The 22,652-nt window shown below is 41.6% G+C and overlaps 1 protein-coding gene and 1 long non-coding RNA gene across 7 annotated transcripts in view; one reads left to right on the top strand and one right to left on the bottom strand.

Moving 5' to 3' along the window:
- The window catches only part of LOC135558603 (aspartyl/asparaginyl beta-hydroxylase-like), a 28,983-nt gene extending 14,061 nt beyond the window's left edge, over nucleotides 1-14,922 (bottom strand). For 3 of the 6 annotated variants that reach the window (XM_064992527.1, XM_064992528.1, XM_064992531.1), the window contains exons 1-4: nucleotides 6,409-6,493; nucleotides 5,128-5,283; nucleotides 4,738-4,782; nucleotides 3,949-4,017 (exon numbers count right to left, since the gene is read on the bottom strand). In XM_064992527.1, the coding sequence (XP_064848599.1) occupies nucleotides 3,949-4,017; nucleotides 4,738-4,782; nucleotides 5,128-5,283; nucleotides 6,409-6,475 (337 nt within the window). In that variant the 5' untranslated portion in view covers nucleotides 6,476-6,493. Of the gene's footprint in view, nucleotides 1-3,948; nucleotides 4,018-4,737; nucleotides 4,783-5,127; nucleotides 5,284-6,408; nucleotides 6,494-8,842; nucleotides 9,002-14,723 lie in introns of those variants that run through there. The other 3 variants (XM_064992529.1, XM_064992530.1, XM_064992532.1) reach the window with 3 other exon arrangements.
- On the top strand, nucleotides 3,280-6,415 carry LOC135558606 (uncharacterized). Its single transcript, XR_010458375.1, has 3 exons — nucleotides 3,280-3,387; nucleotides 5,117-5,213; nucleotides 6,180-6,415. It is a non-coding gene; the product is annotated as an uncharacterized LOC135558606 (long non-coding RNA).
- Nucleotides 14,923-22,652: the final 7,730 nt, after the last annotated feature.

Genomic DNA, 22,652 nt, shown 5'->3' with positions numbered 1-22,652 from the left:
AAGGAACATGGCATTAGTAGCTAACAATCAGATGACCATTAAACAAATGATCTGAATATTTGACAACTCAAAACATGCCCATGCTACACCTCATAGACAACACATGCTAACACACTCACGACTGCATAGCGCTTACCCATATGTCCTATTCTGATGGTTTCATTACATTACTTGTAGGAGTGTGTACAACTCGGACATGACAACTATGTGAGTGTAACATGACTGCATAAGGAATTTTACACCCAACCAATACATTTGGATTCATATTCATTCAATTTGAGGATCATTGACCCTTCTGTCAATGGTGCCAAAGACCAAATAAAACAATAGACGGTAGTCCCCCATTAACCTCACCAGTTGAACCTGTCATGAAGCTATACTGTCGTTGTTTAGTCATTGGACTTGAGCACCAAGTCAATTCTAAATTATTGAAGCCAATATGAAATCTGAATGGGCTCCACCCAGAAGCTTGTTCAGCAGGTTTCTTGCATCTTCAACGGTGCTATTCCTTGTACCGTTTGTGTTTGCTAATAATGTTTTTTACAAAAAAAACTTTCAATGTTGTCATAGATTACACATTTATTTTACCATGCAATTACAAATGACTGGAACTTCCCTCTCCAGCTGCTGAGTTCCACCTATAGGCTACAATGTTTAGCATTTAAAGACTAAGCTAGCTGGGCGAGTCTCTTTAGGGTGTGAGTGTGAGTCAGCACTGATCTGTTTCAGAGATCTGGGGTTGAGGTTCTGACGTTGGGGTTGATATGAGGATAATGCCATATCTTCTGTGTCTCAAATCAGGTAAAATGTTCATGAGGTGTGGAATTTGGTAAAAGTCCTTGAACTCATTTTAGCCATTGAGTCAGGCTCCAAATGCATGGAATCCTCAACAGGGAGCACGCTTTCCCAAAACGACCTCATATTTCATAACCCTGTTTTAGGATTTCTAGACAATTGGTTTAAGGAACAGCCAAAAGCCAGTTTTTCGGGGGGTTTGCTTTAACAAAAGAAATGATTAACACCTGTGTAATGGGTCCTTCATCCAGCCGGTCTCTGAATATCTAACAGTACACGACCATATGTGCAGTCTCTTGGCCAATACATCAAAATGCACTACTTATCCAGACACAAATGCACACTATTTGTATTGTGTTTAACAAATTGATGATGAAGACAAAAATGGAAAGACGGGGACAAACAGCTCCCGAAGACATTTAAAAACCAACAAACATGGAAAATGAATAGTAATCCTAGAGACAAAGAAATACCATAATGAGGAAATACACTTCCAACAAGCTTCAATAAACTAACACAGACAAGAGACAAAGAAATACCATAATGAGGAAATACACTTCCAACAAGCTTCAATAAACTAACACAGACAAGAGACAAAGAAATACCATAATGAGGAAATACACTTCCAACAAGCTTCAATAAACTAACACAGACAAGAGACAAAGAAATACCATAATGAGGAAATACACTTCCAACAAACTTCAATAAACTAACACAGACAAGAGACAAAGAAATACCATAATGAGGAAATACACTTCCAACAAGCTTCAATAAACTAACACAGACAAGAGACAAAGAAATACCATAATGAGGAAATACATTCCAACAAGCTTCAATAAACTAACACAGACAAGAGACAAAGAAATACCATAATGAGGAAATACACTTCCAACAAGCTTCAATAAACTAACACAGACAAGAGACAAAGAAATACCATAATGAGGAAATACACTTCCAACAAGCTTCAATAAACTAACACAGACAAGAGACAAAGAAATACCATAATGAGGAAATACACTTCCAACAAGCTTCAATAAACTAACACAGACAAGAGACAAAGAAATACCATAATGAGGAAATACACTTCCAACAAGCTTCAATAAACTAACACAGACAAGAGACAAAGAAATACCATAATGAGGAAATACACTTCCAACAAGCTTCAATAAACTAACACAGACAAGAGACAAAGAAATATCATGAGGAAATACACTTCCAACAAGCTTCAATAAACTAACACAGACAAGAGACAAAGAAATACCATAATGAGGAAATACACTTCAACAAGCTTCAATAAACTAACACAGACAAGAGACAAAGAAATACCATAATGAGGAAATACACTTCAACAAGCTTCAATAAACTAACACAGACAAGAGACAAAGAAATACCATAATGAGGAAATACACTTCCAACAAGCTTCAATAAACTAACACAGACAAGAGACAAAGAAATACCATAATGAGGAAATACACTTCCAACAAGCTTCAATAAACTAACACGGAATGATGAACAACTCATGTAAATAGAAATAGAATTCCTGTAAAGTGGATAATATGTGCTGTGGTTAGGACCCTAGGGCATGCAGTACTGTGGTTGGGAAAAGGAGACAACCATCTGTTGTCAAAGTGCAACTGTTCATTGCATAAGTTCGTAGTTTGCTGGGTATTGCAAGCAGTCTTCTCAGTGGAAATGCACATATCATAGAAAAGCATTATTCAGTCTGGAAAGTGCTCCAAAAATCTTGAAGGCATAGTCTTCGCCCCTCTATAGGAAATCTTCAAAAAGAGGCTTGAGGGGTTGACTGTGCCATGATAAAACCCTTTAAAAAGTACTCTACTAGGGATTGGTGATTTTAAGGAGTGGTATTCCACAAACGCTTGCTCCTCAAGCAATGGAAAAAAGTCTAAAGGAGCAACAAGTTGGGACCTCATACCAAGAGGGATATGGCTACTGGTTACTGGTTGTGGAGACCTAAGATCACACAACCCTTTCGCAGAACCTCGTCAGTCTGAGAAGTGCCAGCACTTTCTTCCTCCTCCTCCGCTGTTCCCTCCTCATCCTCAAATGGTTCAAACGGGTTTATGAGGCCATAGAGGAAGGTGAAGAAGCCTTGAAACCAATCAGAGCCCTCCTCCGCTAACATATCCAGGACCTCCTCGAGGGAGTCCGAGCTTTCCTGACTGCCGTCTTTGGTCAGGCCTACGCAAAGAGGGGAAAACAAGGAAAGAGAGGAAGGAAGGGAGAAACGGGAATAGAGGAGAAAGATGTGGTAGAGCAGGGAAAAAGGAGGAAAGGAGAGGGTGGAAAGTTTTAAGCGAGGTTAGGCAGCAAGGGAAACTATATGTAGGTCTATGGTCGCATGAAGCAGAATTAGAAACTAAAGAGAGGAGAGGATAGCAATAGAAGAGCCGAGAGAGGGGCATGCAGAGGGACTCTACAGAATCTATCACTAGCAGCAGGGGGACAACAGCTGTGCCAGACAGGCAGTGGTCTGGGCGACAAAGCAGAGCAGGAGTCTTTATGGCAGAGAGCGGCAGAGGAGACAATATCAGAACACGGGACCACCTCTTTGGAGAAAACACTCCTGAAGTAAGTTCTCTCCCTGTTGTTTATAAAGAAAATAGCAACTTTAAGATATGACAAGCGACTTTGAGATGAGAGAACACCACATCTTCGTCCTTCTTAAGTTATTCTTAAAGCATGCAGCAGTTTGGCCCTGTGCTATTTGCTGCGCATGTCTATTGATAAATGGATGTCATGTCAGTGGTGTGGGCCTGAAACACAATGGTCAGCATGGAATCCATTTCCAGACACCATTTCACACCATGCACATGCAGACCTCGTGGATTCATTGTTCAGTTCATTTGGTACAATTGACTAAAATAGTCTCGTGGTAGAGATCTGATAAACCAAAGTCAGTCATGCAAAACAAAACCCAAATCAGTTGGTGGGTGGAGCTGCTCATTGGAATGGGCTCATTGTAATGACTGGAATGGAATCAAACACAAACGATATGGAAATCACATTTGACTCCGTTCCATTTCTGCTATTACAATAAGCCAATCCTCCTATAGCACAGCCCACCAACCTCCCCTGATTATCACACAAACACGTGAATAAATAACATTCCAGTAAAATCGATGAACTTGCCTAGTAATACTTTAGCATCCTCCACATCGAAGTCACCATCTCCATCGGCGTCATAGGACGAAAGTTTCCCTAGCAAAGGGACAGGAGCCTTTAGCCACGGGGCAGTGGGGGTTGGGTATGAATGGTGAAATGAGGTGGGATAATACATTATGCAATTCAAACGAAAGCGGGATTTGGAAACAATAGCATTTAAGTTCTAATAATATGTTCATGGCCACTATTCTTACATGATTATTAGTATAATCATTAACATTCATGTCTGCATTTCCAGAAGTTACATCGTTAAATTGCTATTAATTATCATTAGCAATGTTATCATGAGCAATTATTTAAATGATCAAGTAGTGTTTCTGGTAAAATCACATTAGCATTATAGTGTCATGTTAGCGTTTCAATATTTATTTACTTTTAATTATGAGGTATAATCACAACATAGCAGGGCTAAGTATTATTTTTATAAATTGTCTAGCTCAGCATTAAAAAGCAAGGAAAATATTATTTTGCCAGTTTTGCATTACATTTGTTCATTTACATTGCATTGTATCTATGGCAGTGGGAACGTATTTAATTGATATTAATAATTAGAAATACAGTGTGAAGGTAGTCTTTCCTATGATGTTAATTTAAGACTAATGTAAAACTTAACATGAGTTATCTTTTCTTCGATAAGAATTGAGTCAAAAGCAAGTGATTAGATGACATGTATGGGAAACAAATGGATTATTTCAATTAGGACAGGAAGTGAGTGAAATGGTTGAGGGGGCATGATCATAGGCACAAATATCATACCTTGCAGTGTCTCAGAGAGGGTACTGTGCATGTCCTTTGCCTTGGCTGCATGCAAGATTAAGTCCAGACGAAAACATTCACATTGGAGAAAGGACATTATTTAAACACGAATCCAAACATGATTAGTGTACAGGCATATTGCGAGCCACACACTGAGCATGTGCACACATGCACCAAAGGTAAAACAACGTCAAGGTTGAAAAGTTTAAAGTTCAATGTTAAAATGCATCAAAGCACTCAGTATCACTTTGGGTTATTACTCAATGACGTTGTGACTGGCGAAGGCTGAAAGTTCTGTCAACAGACTGTGACAGGCTGCTTGCTGTAGCTAGTAGGAAATGTAGCCTTCCTACAGTTAACAGTTGTTTTTCGTGTCAAGGTGTCACTTACCGATGGTGCCTTGGTAGTCGACCAGGTCGAAGTAGACGACGGCCACGGAGGTCCAGACCCCCAGGAGGGCCAACACCATGAACCAGGTGAAGAAGGAGCTTCCACCCGCTCCCTCAGGCTTCTTGCCATTCTTACTGGCTAGCTGTGCTTTGCCCTCTGTAACGGTGGGCGAGAGAGAAAAGAGTCAGACCTGAAGCCAATACTGTACAGGATAATGGCTACACACAAATTCACACAAACACAATTTGTTCCATTTGAGTTGTGAGATGGTCAAAATACAGGCCTAAATGTCATCCCAATCAGAAAGCCTTTGTAGTTAAAAGAAGCTGACAGCTGAGAGAGATACTGCATCATAATACTTCGGATTATATGTTGTTTTGTTATTGCATTCATATACAAAAAAAAGAAGTAAATGGGTAAGAATAGAGAAAACCCATGCCGCTGACTACTTTTTTGCCACTTACAAGAGCAAATGGTATATAAATTATTGCCTAAAAAGAGCGCGAAAACTAAATGAATGTCACAAACCCCACGAGGATTAAACATAGGCCGAGAGTTTTCAACTAACTGAATTATAATTCAGTGTGTGAATGTTCAAGCAAAAGCCCAATAAATCTATGATTGTCCTTAGTGAGGCAACAAGACAAAATCAGTAGAGTAGCTAGTTATTCTGGGTGCATTTGACACTGTCCACAGAGCACTATGGGTAAAAATATCAATGTATTCGAAGAGATGGCAATGGAAGAATGAACAGGTGCCGAGTCCCCTACCCTCAAGCTAGGTCAAACCATTCACACATAGGCAGATGCACCATATTCAGATACACAGCACCTGCTCATGTCAATGTCGTGACAGTTATAAAAATATGTCTCGGTAAGTCCCAACAAAATATCCCACTGCCCTCTGTCATAATTAATGCACCTATTAGTCAACTTCACTTTTTTGCACATCCATCCACACACTACAGTTTCTGATGTTTCATTCTAAAAGTTAAATAAAGTTGTTCCACATCTGCACCAAAACCAACCCAAACACTCAATCCTTTTCCACAGAGCGGTGTCCTTTGTTCTACTCGTCCCTAAGCTGAGCAGAACAAAAGCCAAAGTATATTACCCCAAGGTCTGGACCCCTCAGAAAAAAAACGGTTTCTCAAGGTCTGGACCCCTCGGTTTCTCTACCATCACCAAAACAGATGCCACGGGTCGAATCAACATATATGTATACATCTATATATTCCTTATTCCGGATGAAGTTGTTATGTGACAGAGTCGCTCCATCTACCTTCGGTCTGTTCGACAACCACCGCGGGTTCAAGCACCCGGGTGGGTTCGAATATCGGCTCTTCCATGTGTGCAGACTGCCCTGACAAGTCCGATTGGGAAAAGGCTCCGTGCGTCTCTTATCACCCTTATACTTCCTTCCCCCAAACCTCTGTGCCCTCCTCCTCTTTTTGTTCCTGGCAAACTCAGCCGGAACCTGATATGGGACCTGAACCAGCAAATAGGACTATTTTTAGAGCTGTCCTCTTGTCCAGCCAGAAGACATTCAGGCACTCATATGGAGAGGCTCTGTTAACGCCATGCCAATGGGACATTACCCAGCATCCCTCTTGGCTGTCATTATAGTGCTGCCTCTCGGGCTGGGAATTGCCAGGGACCTCACGATATGATATCTCGATACTTAGGTGCCAATATGATTTTTACATTGCGATTCTCACAATTCAATACGTATTGGGGCGGCAGGGTAGCCTAGTAGAGCGTTGGACTAGTAACCGGAAGGTTGCAAGTTCAAATCCCCGAGCTGACAAGGTACAAATCTGTCGTTCTGCCCTTGAACAGGCAGTTAACCCACTGTTCCTAGGCCATCATTGAAAATAAGAATTTGTTCTTATCTGACTTACCTAGTTAAATAAAGGTAAAATAAAAAAATTAAAATGGTGTATTGTGATTTGATAATGTGACGTTATTGCGATTTGATAATGTGATGTTATTACGATTTGATAATGTGATGTTATTGCGATTTGATAATGTGATGTTATTGCGATTTGATAATGTGATGTTATTGCGATTTGATAATGTGATGTTACTGCGATTTGATAATGTGATGTTATTGCGATTTGATAATGTGATGTTATTGCGATTTGATAATGTGATGTTACTGCGATTTGATAATGTGATGTTACTGCGATTTGATAATGTGATGTTATTGCGATTTGATAATGTGATGTTATTGCGATTTGATAATGTGATGTTATTGCGATTTGATGTTCCAAACGTATTGCTCACTATATGCCTCTGCTGTAGAGAGAAGAGACAGCATGAAAAAAAGTAGTTTTTGATCAGTCAAGGAAATAAAAGTGCTGAAAAAAAGTTTGGCTCACTATTTAAAAATGGATGATCAAACTAGCCTTCGCTAATGCTACTTTGCAAAATAATTCTGAATAAAATTGATACTTTATAGATTCGCCCCCCTTCCCCCATCACCAGCTGCCCCCTGCTCCGGTAACAATAGAACAGCATCAGGTTGAGAGGGGGAGATCTTTACTAGGAGAACTGGCTGACACCTAATCACACACACATACTGCCGTGTGATTGAGCGGACTGAGGGAGAGGGATTTAAAGGCTACAGGCCACAGGCCATGCAAATCCTGGCTTTCAGTGACTTTGCCAGGTTGTCAGGGGGATACTCGTTAGCCCTACATGGGCGGTTTAAGCAGGCTCAGAGAGTGGAGGCATTTCAAAACTGCCGACTACTCTGCCTACTCAGGAAATGAGGGACAACGCCTTTCACAAATGTACCTTACCTGTGACAAATGCACCTTACCTGTGACATAGGACAATCTGCTGAAAAACAGTGTGCAAGTTGGGGGAAGGGGTTGGGTTATTTTTTGTGTTAAATGTTGCTCATCCAGAACATCCCTAGCATGACCACAAGTCATAGCAAGGAACAGCAAGCAAACACATGAATGCACAATGAGCCACACATTGCCAAGCACACATGAAAATCACATTCAAATACTTGGGAGGCCGTACAAACTGTAGAAACAATCAACCACTAGGCAGGCTAATCTGTCCAAACCCTGGTCACTGTCCAAACCTTGGTCAGAAAGTTGTTGGTCATGTTAAAACCAGAATCTTTCGCACTATTTTCATCTGTTTGGTTTAAAGTATTTGCTACTGGATGTAGGCATACAGTTCTGAACACTAAGCCTACACAATATTACAACAGAATGAAAAAAGCCTAAGTAGGCAGACAAACTTTCTAAACAGTTTGCAATCCTCATGAGAACATTGGTACTGACAATCCTGAAAAGGGTGCTGCCCTAATCTAGCAGACCTGGTTCTAATGTCCCCTGAGCCATTTGTGCAGGCGTTTACTGCACACAATTCCCTACCAACTCTCTGGAGAGCCTCATAACCAACTCCCCCCGACATTTACATTGTAGTCAGTTAGCAGATGCTCCTATCTAGAGCATTCACCTTAATATAGCTGGGTGGGATGACCACATGTATCAGTCATAGTAAGTTCATTTTTCCTCAAAGTAGCTATCAGCAAAGTCAGTGCTCGTAGGAGGGAAAAGTAAAGATTACCAACTGAATGCGGCTGCCATTGTGTACTAACTATCACAGACACGTATCAACACACACACATCCTCTGATGCAAAAATAACACTTACAGTGTGAATGTATTCAACACACAAGCACAACACACGCACCGTGTCTTTTGGCTGAATGCTCCATGACCACAACACCCCAGTAGTTCCACTCTAACCTCTTTTCAAATGTTTAGTAAGTTAGTTGGAGGAAACGGACTCCTTCTCCCTGTTCTCGGTCGCTGCTTGTCGTTTGTGAGTACATATTGTTCAGTCTGAGCTTACATAAGGATCCTGTGGAATGTCTGCTTTGACACACTCCCCCTCTTTTCTCTCTTTCAAACATACAAACACACCCTCAAAACACACACCATGACATTTTGGGACAGAAATTGGTGGCTATTGTCAAGGTGACAAGTTAATGTTACTCCCGTCCTCGAACCCCCCCCACCCCCAGACTCTCCCAAGGCCAGTTTGATCTAATCATGATGTGTTCAGTTTTCCAGAGAATGCCCTCAGGTTATAACCATAAAACCTGCTTGGTATCCATCCCACACATGATGCCCCACCCTCATACACCTATACACTGTAATAGTTTGGTTAAAAGGGTCAGTCCCAAGTCACCAAGTCCACAGATAGTAGAGTTAAAAGATCCTCCAGACCAGATACAGGGTTACCATATTGCTGAAAACTCCTTCTAAACACATGGAGCCAACACACTAGTTTGCATGTATAACCAAAGTGACCTTTAGTGATACTACTCACATTACCAGTAACGTAACAGCATTGTGATAGCATTATATAGGCTATGTGGGAACATCAGGAAATTAGCCTAACAATGGTGCTTAGTTGAAATCTAAAATGAATAGTGTTGCACGGTATACCCGAAACGTCTGTACTTTTTCGACACTAGAACACAAAAAAACAGTTAAGTACTACAAATATTTAAAACTTTCAGTACGTCTGTCAAATTTGTCTCGTTATATACGGAATACAGATTACTAGACAGATTCCATCCTCTCAATTTGTCTGAATCTTCTCAAGTGGGAAGCAGTAAGCTAGCTAGGCTACTTGTCTTCTCATGGAGGCAGTAGTAAGCTAGCCAGGCTACTTGTCTTCTCATGGGGGCAGTAGTAAGCTAGCCAGGCTACTTGTCTTCTCATGGGGGTAGTAGTAAGCTAGCCAGGCTACTTGTCTTCTCAAGGGGGCAGTAGTAAGCTAGCCAGGCTACTTGTCTTCTCAAGGGGGCAGTAGTAAGCTAGCCAGGCTACGTGTCTTCTCATGGGGGCAGTAGTAAGCTAGCCAGGTTACTTGTCTTCTCATGGGGGTAGTAGTAAGCTAGCCAGGCTACTTGTCTTCTCAAGGGGGCAGTAGTAAGCTAGCCAGGCTACTTGTCTTCTCAAGGGGGCAGTAGTAAGCTAGCCAGGCTACTTGTCTTCTCAAGGGGGCAGTAGTAAGCTAGCCAGGCTACTTGTCTTCTCATGGGGGCAGTAGTAAGCTAGCCAGGCTACTTGTCTTCTCAAGGGGGCAGTAGTAAGCTAGCCAGGCTACTTGTCTTCTCATGGGGGCAGTAGTAAGCTAGCCAGGCTACTTGTCTTCTCATGGGGGCAGTAGTAAGCTAGCCAGGCTACTTGTCTTCTCAAGGGGGCAGTAATAAGATAGCCAGGCTACTTGTCTTCTCAAGGGGGCAGTAATAAGATAGCCAGGCTACTTGTCTTCTCAAGGGGGCAGCAGTAAGATAGCCAGGCTACTTGTCTTCTCATGGGGGCAGTAGTAAGCTATCCAGGCTTCTTGCGCATGATGCTGAAACCACTTTTGAGAAGCAAGCCAAACTTCTGGCTTCAGAAGCTAATTATATAAATACGTTGCTTAGCGAGCAGATGAGGGCCAGCCCACCAAAACAACTAAGCAAAATATGTTACAAAGCAGTGCAGTGCAAGGGAGGTTGAGTTCCAAAACAACATAAAACAAAACGATTTCACACATGACATTTGCATTGTAACGTTATTCTACTAGCAACTGAATTCAAATGATTTTTGAGTGACATTGTCATGAAAATATCTTTAGTATGAAATTCATGTGAGCATTTTAAATATGATTACAACCCAAAAGTCATGTGAAACACTTCACATTTGTCTGGGCTTGCTAACGCCTAGGTATAATAAGAACTAGAGACTGTGTCCAAGATGTCAGATCTTGTTTTAAACGTAATCTACTCACGTTCACATACGCCGATTCATGGACCATCTATATCCGGGTTGCATTTTAGGTAACTTTTACAAATAACCCAAAAAATATATATAGTTATTTTATTAATTTAATTAACAAAGTTATGCAACACCCAGTTCCCCCGTGTGAAAAAGTAATTGCACCCTTACACTCAATAACTGGTTGTTGTGCCACCTTTAGCTGCAATGACTGCAACCAAATGCTTCCTGTAGTTGTTGATCAGTCTCTCAAATCACTGTGGAGGAATGCAGAACTGCTTTAACTCAAAGACATTTGTGGGATTTCAAGCATGAACTGCTCGTTTCAAGTCCCGTCACAACATTTCAATTGGGATTAGGTCTGGACTTTGAATCGGTCATTCTAAAACTGAATGTTTGTTGCTTTTTAACCATTTTCATGTAGACTTGATTGTGTGTTTTGGATCATTGTCTTACTGCATGACCCAGCTGCGCTTCAGCTCACAGACGGATGGCGTGACATTCTCCTGTAGAATTCTCTGATACAGAGCAGAATTCATGGTTCCTCCTGTTAATGGAAGTCCTCCAGGTCCTGAGGCAGCAAAGCATCCCCAAACCATCACACTACCATCACCATGCTGGACCCCAAACCATCACACTACCATCACCTTGCTTGACCGTTGGTATGAGGTTCTTACTGTGAAAGGCAGTGTTTGGTTTTTGTCAGACTGGGGCGAAGGTTCACCTTCCAACAGAACAACGACCCTAAGCACACAGCCAAGACAACACAGGAATGGCTTTACGACAAGTCTCAATGTCCTTGAGTGGCCCAGTCAGAGCCCAGATTTGAACCCGATCGAACATCCCTGTAGAGACCTGAAAATAGCTGTGCAGCGGCACTCCCCATCCAACTTGAGAGGATCTGCAGAGAAGAATAGGAGAAACTCCCCAAATACAGGTTTGCCAAGCTTGTAGAGTCATACCCAAGAACACTCGAGGCTGTAATCGCTGCCAAAGGTGCTTCAACAAAGTACTGAGTAAAGGGTCGGAATACTTATGCAAATGTGATATTTCTGTTTTATTTTAAATAAATGCACAAAAAAACAAACTGTTTTTTCTTTGTCATTATTGGGTATTGTGTGTAGAACTGTGGTGTGTAAAAACTATGCATTCCAAAAGTCAAGGGGTCGGAATACGTTCCGAATGCATTGTGTGTGTATCTATCTATCTCACGGTGGTAAGGGATATTAACTAACAGGTTATAAACAACGCTATTACCACATCACATAGGTTGTAATATGGCTTTTCTTCCTGAACTGGCATCCTCCGTGACTTCATCCACGCACCTCTACTGTCGAAATACTATCAAGGTATCAAGGTCAAAATTCTAGTATCGTGACAACACTAAAAATGAATATTTTAAAAGGCAAATAGCTAAAATCATCTCAAAACCATATTACTGACTCTCCATAAAGACTAACTTGTCTCTTCTTCAATAGTTGTAGAACCCCGAAATGCATAACCATAGTTCAAACTGAACCAACCGTGTCCAGGCTCTGAGATGCAGCAGGCCTACATACTGTACGCAGGACTCTAGCAATAAATTGGGCAGATTAACTCGAATCCAAATATTGATACTTCTGTGTTATCAATTCAATAGCAGTAAAATTAACATCAGTGAGGGCAAAACAAACAACTTCAGCATTGCTGAAGAGCATGTGCAAAGTTTATACAACATTTTCCAATCCTGCCACTCTTGTACAAGCAAGCTAAAACAAAACATCCCATACAAACAAGCTCACACCACACATGCAAGATTATTCCTCAAGAATAGCATTTAGTTTGGGGTAAAGACACTGCAAAGAAATAACATGTTCACACAGGTCAGGGCAAGCAGTTGTTGCCTTTACCATTTCATTGGCCTTCGTCCAATTAAACCAAGCATCTGAGAGATGAAGAAGCCTGGGATGGGGCAATTTCATTTTTTAGAAATATCAATTTGATAATACATAATAAAATGTCCATAGAAAACCATTGTAGAATATCATTGACAATCAAACCTCTAAACAAACAATATGGTGAAAGAACGCACATTCAAAAGAAAACATTTGAAAATATTTGGTTACATACATTTTTAGATTGGTCATAAAGAACAGCATTTGACTTGGCATATACTTTTACCTGCTTATTACATAATCATAAATGCAGAATCGAAAACAGCTTTCACTTTCATGTATCAATAAGTCACATCCCTATAGCTACAGGCAGGCAGTTCATTGTGAGACTTGGGCAGTGAGTATGAGGCCTGTTCAGGGCGGTGCAACGTAACCAATGTTAACTCATAAATGTATGACAGACGCGTCTCGGTCGTGTAGAATAGAAAATTATGTCACCTCGACATATTACACTACATTTCTTTCTGCAACTTCCTGATCAACGGTCAACATACATGAAGGAGGAGGCGGCTGTCTTGTGAAATGCTCTGATAACTGTACATAATGTTCCAAAGTTTAAAAAACAACATCATTCTACCTTTATCACTGGACATACGACGTGTGTTGACCCATCTTCAACTCATTTGCAACCACTAAATTGATATAACGTTTGTAATTAATTTTGTGATTAGTTTTCTAAACGTTTTACTATTGCAGCTCAGTCAAAAGTCTGGCCCGTAACATTCACACTGATATGATCGATATGAATAGTGGCCTGATGATTATCATATGTATTTAAAGAGTACAAAACAGTGGACATCAGGCGTTCTGTATCGGATGAATGAAGTCATTGGATTTAGAAATACATTTCTAGAAGTAGCCTAGCCTATTGTAGGAAGGGCACTGAAACTGATGTTATGAGATTATGCCAATATTTTACTATGTGCAACACATTATACGACTACGTCATATGCCAACACACATTTCGGGTACACTTTTCTAAGGCCACGTGTCACAATGCAACTGGAGTTTTGCAAAGGGGACATACATTTAGCATGACTCGAAGGCTACATGTAAAGCCCGCGCCCCCTTGCAGTCAGGCTGCCCTTAAACCACTAGTTAACGTTTAAAGTATGGGGCTCAGACCACGTCATTGTAACTTATTATCTTGATAACTTGGGGAACGGCGCCATATTATTAAAACGTCTCCATAGGGGTCCTGGTTTGAAACCCCGACGACGATAGAAGCCACGTGTAACCCCTCCCACGTTCTTCCATTATTGACACGTGAACACTTGGAGAAATGACCGAAAACGAAAAAAGGGGACGATACCCTCGTCTACTGATGTAGTTTCAGTTGTAGTCTACGAGGGAGATATTTAATTGGCCTTCCTGCGTACAATGGCACGTACAATGGCACAATTGGAAATGATAGGACTCAAAGTCGTCATTAGTGCACGGGCCACTCAATTTTAATCAAAAATGGACCTGGTACCCTCTCAAGCTATGCTTCTCTGTAACTTGACGAATTGCAACAATGCTTCAAATCGAACGAATGCCTCGTCCGTTATACAATGTAGCAGAGAGGCAAAGCGCCTATCATCTGGATACAAAGACACTTGTGATGTTTACTATAACTCGACAAATGTATAGTTGGTGGTGACTCCATAAAAAGGGACACAATTGTTTGGGAACTTTTTGGGTATATTGTGGACGTTGTGCTACATCTTGTCCGGTTATGAGTCTATAGTATTGTAGGCTAACTTGCATTTGCCTAAATGAAAAGATAAATCTTGCCGGCCGATTAACTTTCTAAGGCCTTCTGTAGCCAAGTGAAGGTTGGTTGCATGCACCACTGCCATTACTGAAATTGAAATTACGAACCTTTCAGTTTCTGTCCTCGTGGGTTTTTCTTCGTGACCATGGCTATTCGAAGTTGCTTGAATTCAAGTGGAAATTCAAAATTAGCGAGCGTCACTGTCAATTTCTTGCAATAAAGGTGGCCCAGTGGAAATCAAATCTCTCTGCCCTCATAAACCGAAGCCCATAGCAACCCCGTCGACTTTTGAGTGACTTCACCCTCAGCCAGTGAGGGTTTTACGAAGACAAGATGGGCGGAGAAAGGGAAAATGTCGTCCAATTCGCTTTCAGAGGATGTTGTCTTATTCAATCGTGTGGATACCCGCAGGTTAGAACCACCTCGTCCATGGTCATGTCTAGATGGGATACAGTTTTTCTCGAATTTGACCTCAAAAGGAGGTTTTCGCTAACCCTAACCTTAACTATTTTCCTAACCTTGACCTAATTCTCCTGACCTGATACGTTAATTATCCTAATCTGCTGCGTAAATTCTCGTAAACCTGATACATAAAGTCAATTTTGACAAAAGTTGTATCCCTTCTAGAGAAAGCCTTCGTTCATGCCCGTTTTTTTCTGTACTGGAACGTGGCAAGATAGAAGATAAATCCATCGCGAGACCAGACGGTGTTCTTCACAGTACTGTAATAGCTCTTTATTACGTAACCTATGTAATCACGGAGTCATAGTGCAGTTGTAAACCGTTTTTAACAAATATGTCGCTTAAAGCCACGTTGCCTTGTGATGGAATTTTATTAATGGCGCATGTTAGATGTGCATTTGATAGAAAGGCCTACTAAAAGTGAGTTATCATCACAAACAAGATGAGAGACCGTGTGTAGAGAATGGCCGTGTTCGAGAGGATCAAAACCGTAATGTGTCATGGGTAAATTGTGACTGACTGATCTACAAATGATAATGAGTAGTTATTATTGATGCAAGGTTTTTTGTAGATCAGTCATTGCCTGCACGGTCGCTGCAATTTCGAACAAGCCCAATTAATTGCATAGCCTAGTAGCTTCCATGAGCTCATTCGTGTTTGCACACTTAAATCCAGTGTCAGCACAATGCTGATTCTGCTCTAATTCTTCAGAAACGGATATCTATAATTATCAAAGTAAAGTACTCCCTTCATGCACTGCAAGTATGCGGCAGTATACAAATAATGACTTTCCAGTTGAATATTAAATTATGTGACGTACACTTGTGCTAAACTTGCGCTCACGTGCCCAGTCATGCAGGAGTCCACATCATCCTTAAATGGGTTCGTGGCAGGCAGAGAATTCTAGACATGCTTTGCCGGAATACAACTGCACAACTGGACAATTGTTGATTGAAGTAGGGAAATGTGTGTGTGTATATATATATTTACAGTACCAGTCAAAGGTTTGGACACACCTACTCATTCCAGAGTTTGTCTTTATTTTTATTTTTTTTCCCCACATTGTAGAATAATAGTGAAGACATCGAAACCATGAAATAACACATATGGAATCATGTAGTAACCAAGAAAGTGTTGAACAAATCAAAATATATGTTATATTTCAGATTCTTCAAAGTAACCACCTTTTGCTTCGATGACAGCTTTGCACACTCTTAGCATCCTCTCAACCAGCTTCATGAGGTAGTCACCTGGAATGCATTTCAACTAAATGGTGTGCCTTGTTAAAAGTTATTTAGTGGAATTTATTTTCTTCTTAATGTGTTTGAGCCAATCAGTTGTGTTATGACAAGGTAGAGGTGGTATACAGAAGATAGCCCTATTTGGCAAAAGACAAAGCCCATATTATGGCAAAAACAGCTCAAATAAGCAAAAAGAAACAACACTCCATCATTACTTTAAGACATGAAGGTCGGTCAATCCGGAATATTTCAAGAAATTTGACAATTTCTTCAAGTGCAGTCGCAAAAACCATCAAGCACTATGATGAAACTGCCTCTAATGAGGACCTCCACAGGAAAGGAAGACCCAGAGTTACCTCTGTTGTAGAGGATAAGTTCATTAGAGTTAACTGCACCTCTGATTGCAGCCCAAATAAATTCTTCACAGAGTTCAAGTAACAGACACATCTCAACATCAAAACTGTTCAGAGGAGACTGCGTGAATCAGGACTTCGTGGCCACATTTTTGCAAAGAAACCACTACTACAGGACACCAATAATACGAAGAGACTTGCTTGGGCCAAGAAATCTGTCCTTTGGTCTGATGAGTCCAAATTTGAGATTTTTGGTTCCAACTGCCGTGTCTTTGTGAGACACAGAGTAGGTGAACGTATGATCTCCGCATGTGTGGTTCCCACAGTGAAGCATTGAGGAGGTCTGATGGTGTGTGGGTGCTTTGCTGGTGACACTGTCGGTGATTTATTTAGAATTCACGCACACTTAACCCGCATGGCTACCACAGCATTCTGCAGCGATTCGCCATCCCATCTGGTTTGCACTTAGTGGGACTGTCATTTGTTTTTCAACAGGACAACGACCCAACAAACCTTCAGGCTGTGTAAGGGCTATTTGACCAAGAAGGAGAGTGATGGAGTGCTGAATCAGATGAACTGGCCTCCATCCAATTGAGATGGTTTGGGATGAGTTGGACAGCAGAGTGAGAGAGAATGCCAACAGTGTGCAGAGCTGTCATCAAGGCAAAGAGTGGTTACTTTGAAAAATCAAAATATATTTAGATTTGTTTAACACTTGTTTGGTTACTACATGATTCCATATGTGTTATTTCATAGTTTTGATGTCTTCACTATTATTCTAAAATATAGAAAATAATACAAATGAAGAAAAACCCTTGAATGAGTAGGTGTGTCCAAACTTTTGACTGTGTAATATATGTAGTAATATCTTATGTATGTGTAATTACTTGCTACATTATATTCAGTTGTGTAAAGTACTTGAAAAAGTGCAGTGAAAAGGTATTTGCCCCTTTTACATTTTTGCATATTTTCTATATTGAATGTTATCAGATGTTGTACCAAAACCTAATATTAGATAAAGGGAACCTATAAACATATAGAGTTGAAGTTGGAAGTTTACATACACTTAGTTTGGGCTCCTTAAAATCTCGTTTTTCAACCATTCCACAAATTTCTTGTTAACAAACTATAGTTTTGGCAAGTCGGTTAGGACATCTACTTGATGCATGACACAAGTAATTTTTCCAACAATTGTTTACAGACAGATTATTTCACTTATAATTCACTGTATCACAATTCCAGTGGGTCAGAAGTTTACATACACTAAGATAACTGTGCCTTAAAACAGCTTGGAAAATTCCAGAAAATAATGTCATGGCTTTAGAAGCTTCTGATAGGCTAATTGACATAATTTGAGTCAATTGAAGGTGTCGTCTCCTAGAGATGAACATACTTTGTTGCGAAAAGTAAAAATCAATCCCAGAACAACAGCAAAGGACCTTGTGAAGATGCTGGAGGAAACAGGTTCAAAATTATCTATATCCACAGTAAAACGAGTCGTATATCGACATCACCTGAAAGGCCGCTCAGCAAGGAAGCAACTGCTCCAAAACCTCCATAAAAAAAGCCAGACTACGGTTTACAACTGCACAACAAAAATAGAACTGTTTGGCCATAATGTCCATCGTTATGTTTGGAGGAAAAAGGGGGATGTTTGCAAGCTGAAGAACACCATCCCACCCGTGAAGCACGGGGGTGGCAGCATCATGTTGTGGGGGTGCTTTGCTGTAGGAGGGACTGGTGCACTTCACAAAATAGATGGCATCATGAGGATGGACAATTATGTGGATATATTGAAGCAACATCTCAAGATATCAGTCAGGAAGTTAAAGCTTGGTCGCAAATGGGTCTTCCAAATGGACAATGACCCCAAGCATACTTCAAAAGTTGTTTCGAAATGGCTTAAGGACAACAAAGTCAAGGTATTGGAGTGGCCATCACAAAGCTCTGACCTCAATCCTATAGAAAATGTGTGGGTAGAACTGAAAAAGCGTGTGCGAGCAAGGAGGCCTACAAACCTGACTCAGTTACACCAGCTCTGTCATGAGGAATGGGCCAAAATTCACCCAACTTATTGTGGGCAGCTTGTTGAAGGCTTCCCAAAATGTTTGACCCAAATTAAACAATTTAAAGTCAATGCTACTAAATACCACTGGGAATGTGATGAAAGAATAAAAGCTGAAATAAATAATTCTCTCTACTATTATACTGACATTTCACATTCTTAAAACAAAGTGGTGATTTTAACAGACCTAAGACAGGTAATTTTTACTTGGATTAAATCTCAGGAATTGTGAAAAACTGAGTTTAAATGTATTTGGCTAAAGTGTATGTAAACTTCCGACTTCAACTGTATATACTTATTTTATTTATTTAATTAACAAAGTTATGCAACAACCAATTCCCCCGTGTGAAAAAGTAATTGCACCATGACACTCAATAACTGGTTGTTGTGGCACCTTCAGCTGCAATGACTGCAACCAAATGCTTCCTGTAGTTGTTGATCAGTCTCTCAAATCACTGTGGAGGAATGCAGAACTGCTTTAACTCAGGGACATTTGTGGGTTTTCAAGCATGAACTGCTCGTTTCAAGTCCTGTCACAACATTTCAATTGGGATTAGGTCTGGACTTTGAATTGACCATTCTAAAACTTAATATTTGTTGCTTTTTTAACCATTTTCATGTAGACTTGATTGTGTGTTTTGGATCATTGTCTTACTGCATGACCCAGCTGCGCTTCAGCTCACGGACGGATGATCTGACATTCTCCTGTAGAATTCTCTGATACAGAGCAGAATTCATGGTTCCTTCTATTAAGGCAAGTCCTCCGGGTCCTGAGGCAGCAAAGCATCCCCAAACCATCACACTACCACCACCATGCTTGACCGTTGGTATGAAGTTCTTACTGTGAAAGCAGTGTTTGGTTTTTGTCAGACATAATGGGACCCATCTCATCCAAAAAGTTGATTCAAGTTTGCCAGAAAATAACCTGGAAGCACCTGAATGATCATCAAGACTCCTGGAAGAATGTTCTATGGACGGATGAGTCAAAAGTGTAACTGTTTAGACGACGTGGGTCCCATTATGCCTGGCGAAAACCAAATACTGCATTTCACAGTAAGAACCTTATACCAACAGTCAAGCATGGTGGTGGTGGTGTGATGGTTTGGGGATGCTTTGCCCCCCATCTATCTTCAGAGCTCGTGCTGTTAGGTGACCTAAACTGGGACATGCTTAACACCCTGGCCATCCTACAATCTAAGCTTGATGCCCTCAATCCCACACAAATTATCATGGAATTTACCAGGTACAACCCCAAATCCGTAAACATGGGCACCCTCATAGATATCATCCTAACCAACCTGCCCTCCAAATACACCTCTGCTGTGTTCAACCAGGATCTCAGCGATCACTGCATCATTGCCTGCACCTGAAATGGGTCTGCGGTCAAACAACCACCCATCATCTCTGTCAAACGCTCCCTAAAAGACTTCAGCGAGCCTGCCCAGGTATCCTGGAAGGATATTGACCTCATTCCATCAGTAAATGATGCCTTGGTTATTCATTAAATGTGCTTTCCTCACCATCTTTAATAAACATGCCCCATTCAAAAATGTTTTAACCAGGAACAGATATCGCCCTTGGTTCACTCCAGACCTGACAGCCCTTGACCAGCACAAAACATCCTGTGGCGTACTGCATTAGCATCGAATAGCCCTGCAATATGCAACTTTTCAGGGAAGTTAGGAACCAATCTACACAGGCAGTTAGGAAAGGAAAGGCTATCTTTATTAAACAGAAATTTGCATCCTGTAGCACAAACTCCAAAACGTTCTGTGACACTGTAAAGTCCATGGAGAATAAGAGCACCCCCTCCCAGCTGCCCACTGCACTGAGGTTAGAAACACTGTCACCCCCGATAAATCTGCGATAATTGAGAATTTCAATAAGCATTTTCTACGGCTGGCCATGCTTTCCACCTGGCTACCTCTACCCCGGTCAACAGCCCTGTACACCCCACAGCAACTTGCCCAAGCCTCCCCCATTTCTCCTTCACTCAAATCCAGATAGCTGATGTTCTGAAAGAGCTGCAAAATCTGGACACCTACAAATCAGCCGGGCTAGACAATCTGGACCCTCTCTTTCTAAAATTATTTGTTGAAATTGTTGCAAACCCTATTTCTATCCTGTTCAACCTCTCTTTTTGAAATCCCCAAAGATTGGACAGCTGCCGCGATCATCCTCTTTTCAAAGGGGGAGACACTCTAGACCCAAACTGCTACAGACCTATATCTATCCTAATAAGGTCTTCGAAAGCCAAGTTAACAAACAGATCACCGACCATTTCGAATCCCACCGTATTTTCTCCGCTATGCAATCTGGTTTCCGAGCTGGCCATCAGTGCACCTCAGCCACACTCAAGGTCCTAAACGATATCATAACCGCCATCGATAAGAGACAATACTGTGCAGCTGTATTCATCGACCTGGCCAAGGCTTTCGACTCTGTCAATCACCACAATCTTTTTTAAATAAAAAAAATACCCCCCTTTTTCTCCCCAATTTCATGGTATCCAATTTTTAGTATCTCGTCTCATCGCTACAACTCCCATACAGGCTCGGGAGAGACGAAGGTCGAGAGCCATGCGTCCTCCGAGACACAACCCAACCGCACTGCTTCTTAACACAGCGCGCATCCAACCTGGAAGCCAGCCACACCAATGTGTCGGAGGAAACACCATACCCCTAGCGACCTGGCCAGCGTGCACTGAGCCCGGCCCGCCACAGGAGTCGCTGGTGCGCGATGAGACAAGGATATCCCTACCGGCCAAGCTCTCCCTAACCCGGACGACGCTAGGCCAATTGTGCGTCGCCCCAATGACCTCCCGGTCGCGGCCAGCTGCGACAGAGCTTGGGCTCGAACCCAGAGTCTCTGATGGCACACCCAGGAGGCTCCCAATCACCACATTCTTATCGGCAGACTCAACAGCCTTGGTTTCTCAAATGACTGCCTCGCCTGGTTCACCAACTACTTCTCAGACAGAGTTCAGTGTGTCAAATTGGAGGGCCTGCTGTCCGGACCTCTGGGAGTCTCTATGGGGATGCCACAGGGTTCAATCTTCGGGCCGACTCTCTTCTCTGTATACATCAATGATGTCGCTCTTGCTGCGGGTGATTCTCTGATCCACCTCGACACAGAAGACACCATTCTGTATACTTCTGGGCCTTCTTTGGATACTGTGTTAACTAACCTCCAGACGAGTTTCAATGCCATACAACTCTCCTTCCGTGGCCTCCAACTGCAAGTAAAACAAAATGCATGCTCTTCAACCGATCACTGCCCACACCTGCCCATCTGACTTAGAATATGTGGACAACTACAAATACCTAGGTGTCTGGTTAGACTGTAAACTCTCCTTCCAGACTCACATTAAGCATCTCCAATCCAAAATGAAATCTAGAATCGGCTTCCTGTTTTCGCAACAAAGCATCCTTCACTCATGGTGCCAAACATACACTTGTAAAACTGACTATCCTACCGATCCTTGACTTCGGTGATGTCATTTACCCAACAGCCTCAAACACTCTACTCATAAAATTGGATGCAGTCTATCACAGTACCATTCGTTTTGTCACCAAATCCCCATATACTATCCACCACTGCAACCTGTATGCTCTCATTGGCTGGCCCACGCTTCATATTCATCGTCAAACTCACTGGCTGCAGGTCATCTATAAGTCTTTGCTAGGTAAAGCCCCGCCTTATCTCAGCTCACTGGTCACCATAGCAGCACCCACCCGTGGCACGCTCTCCAGCAGGTATATTTCACTGGTCATCCCTAAGCCAATTCCTCTTTCGGCCGCCTTTCCTTCCAGTTCTCTGCTGCCAATGACTGGAACAAATTGCAAAAATCACTGAAGCTGGAGACTCATATCTCCCTCACTAACTTCAAGCACCAGGTATCAGAGCAGCTCACAG

Source organism: Oncorhynchus masou, chromosome 17, assembly GCF_036934945.1.
Source record: "Oncorhynchus masou masou isolate Uvic2021 chromosome 17, UVic_Omas_1.1, whole genome shotgun sequence".
NCBI classification, from domain to species: Eukaryota; Metazoa; Chordata; class Actinopteri; order Salmoniformes; family Salmonidae; genus Oncorhynchus; species Oncorhynchus masou.
Note: the sequence above shows the minus strand (reverse complement) of the source record. Positions and strands in the feature narration are given on the sequence as shown.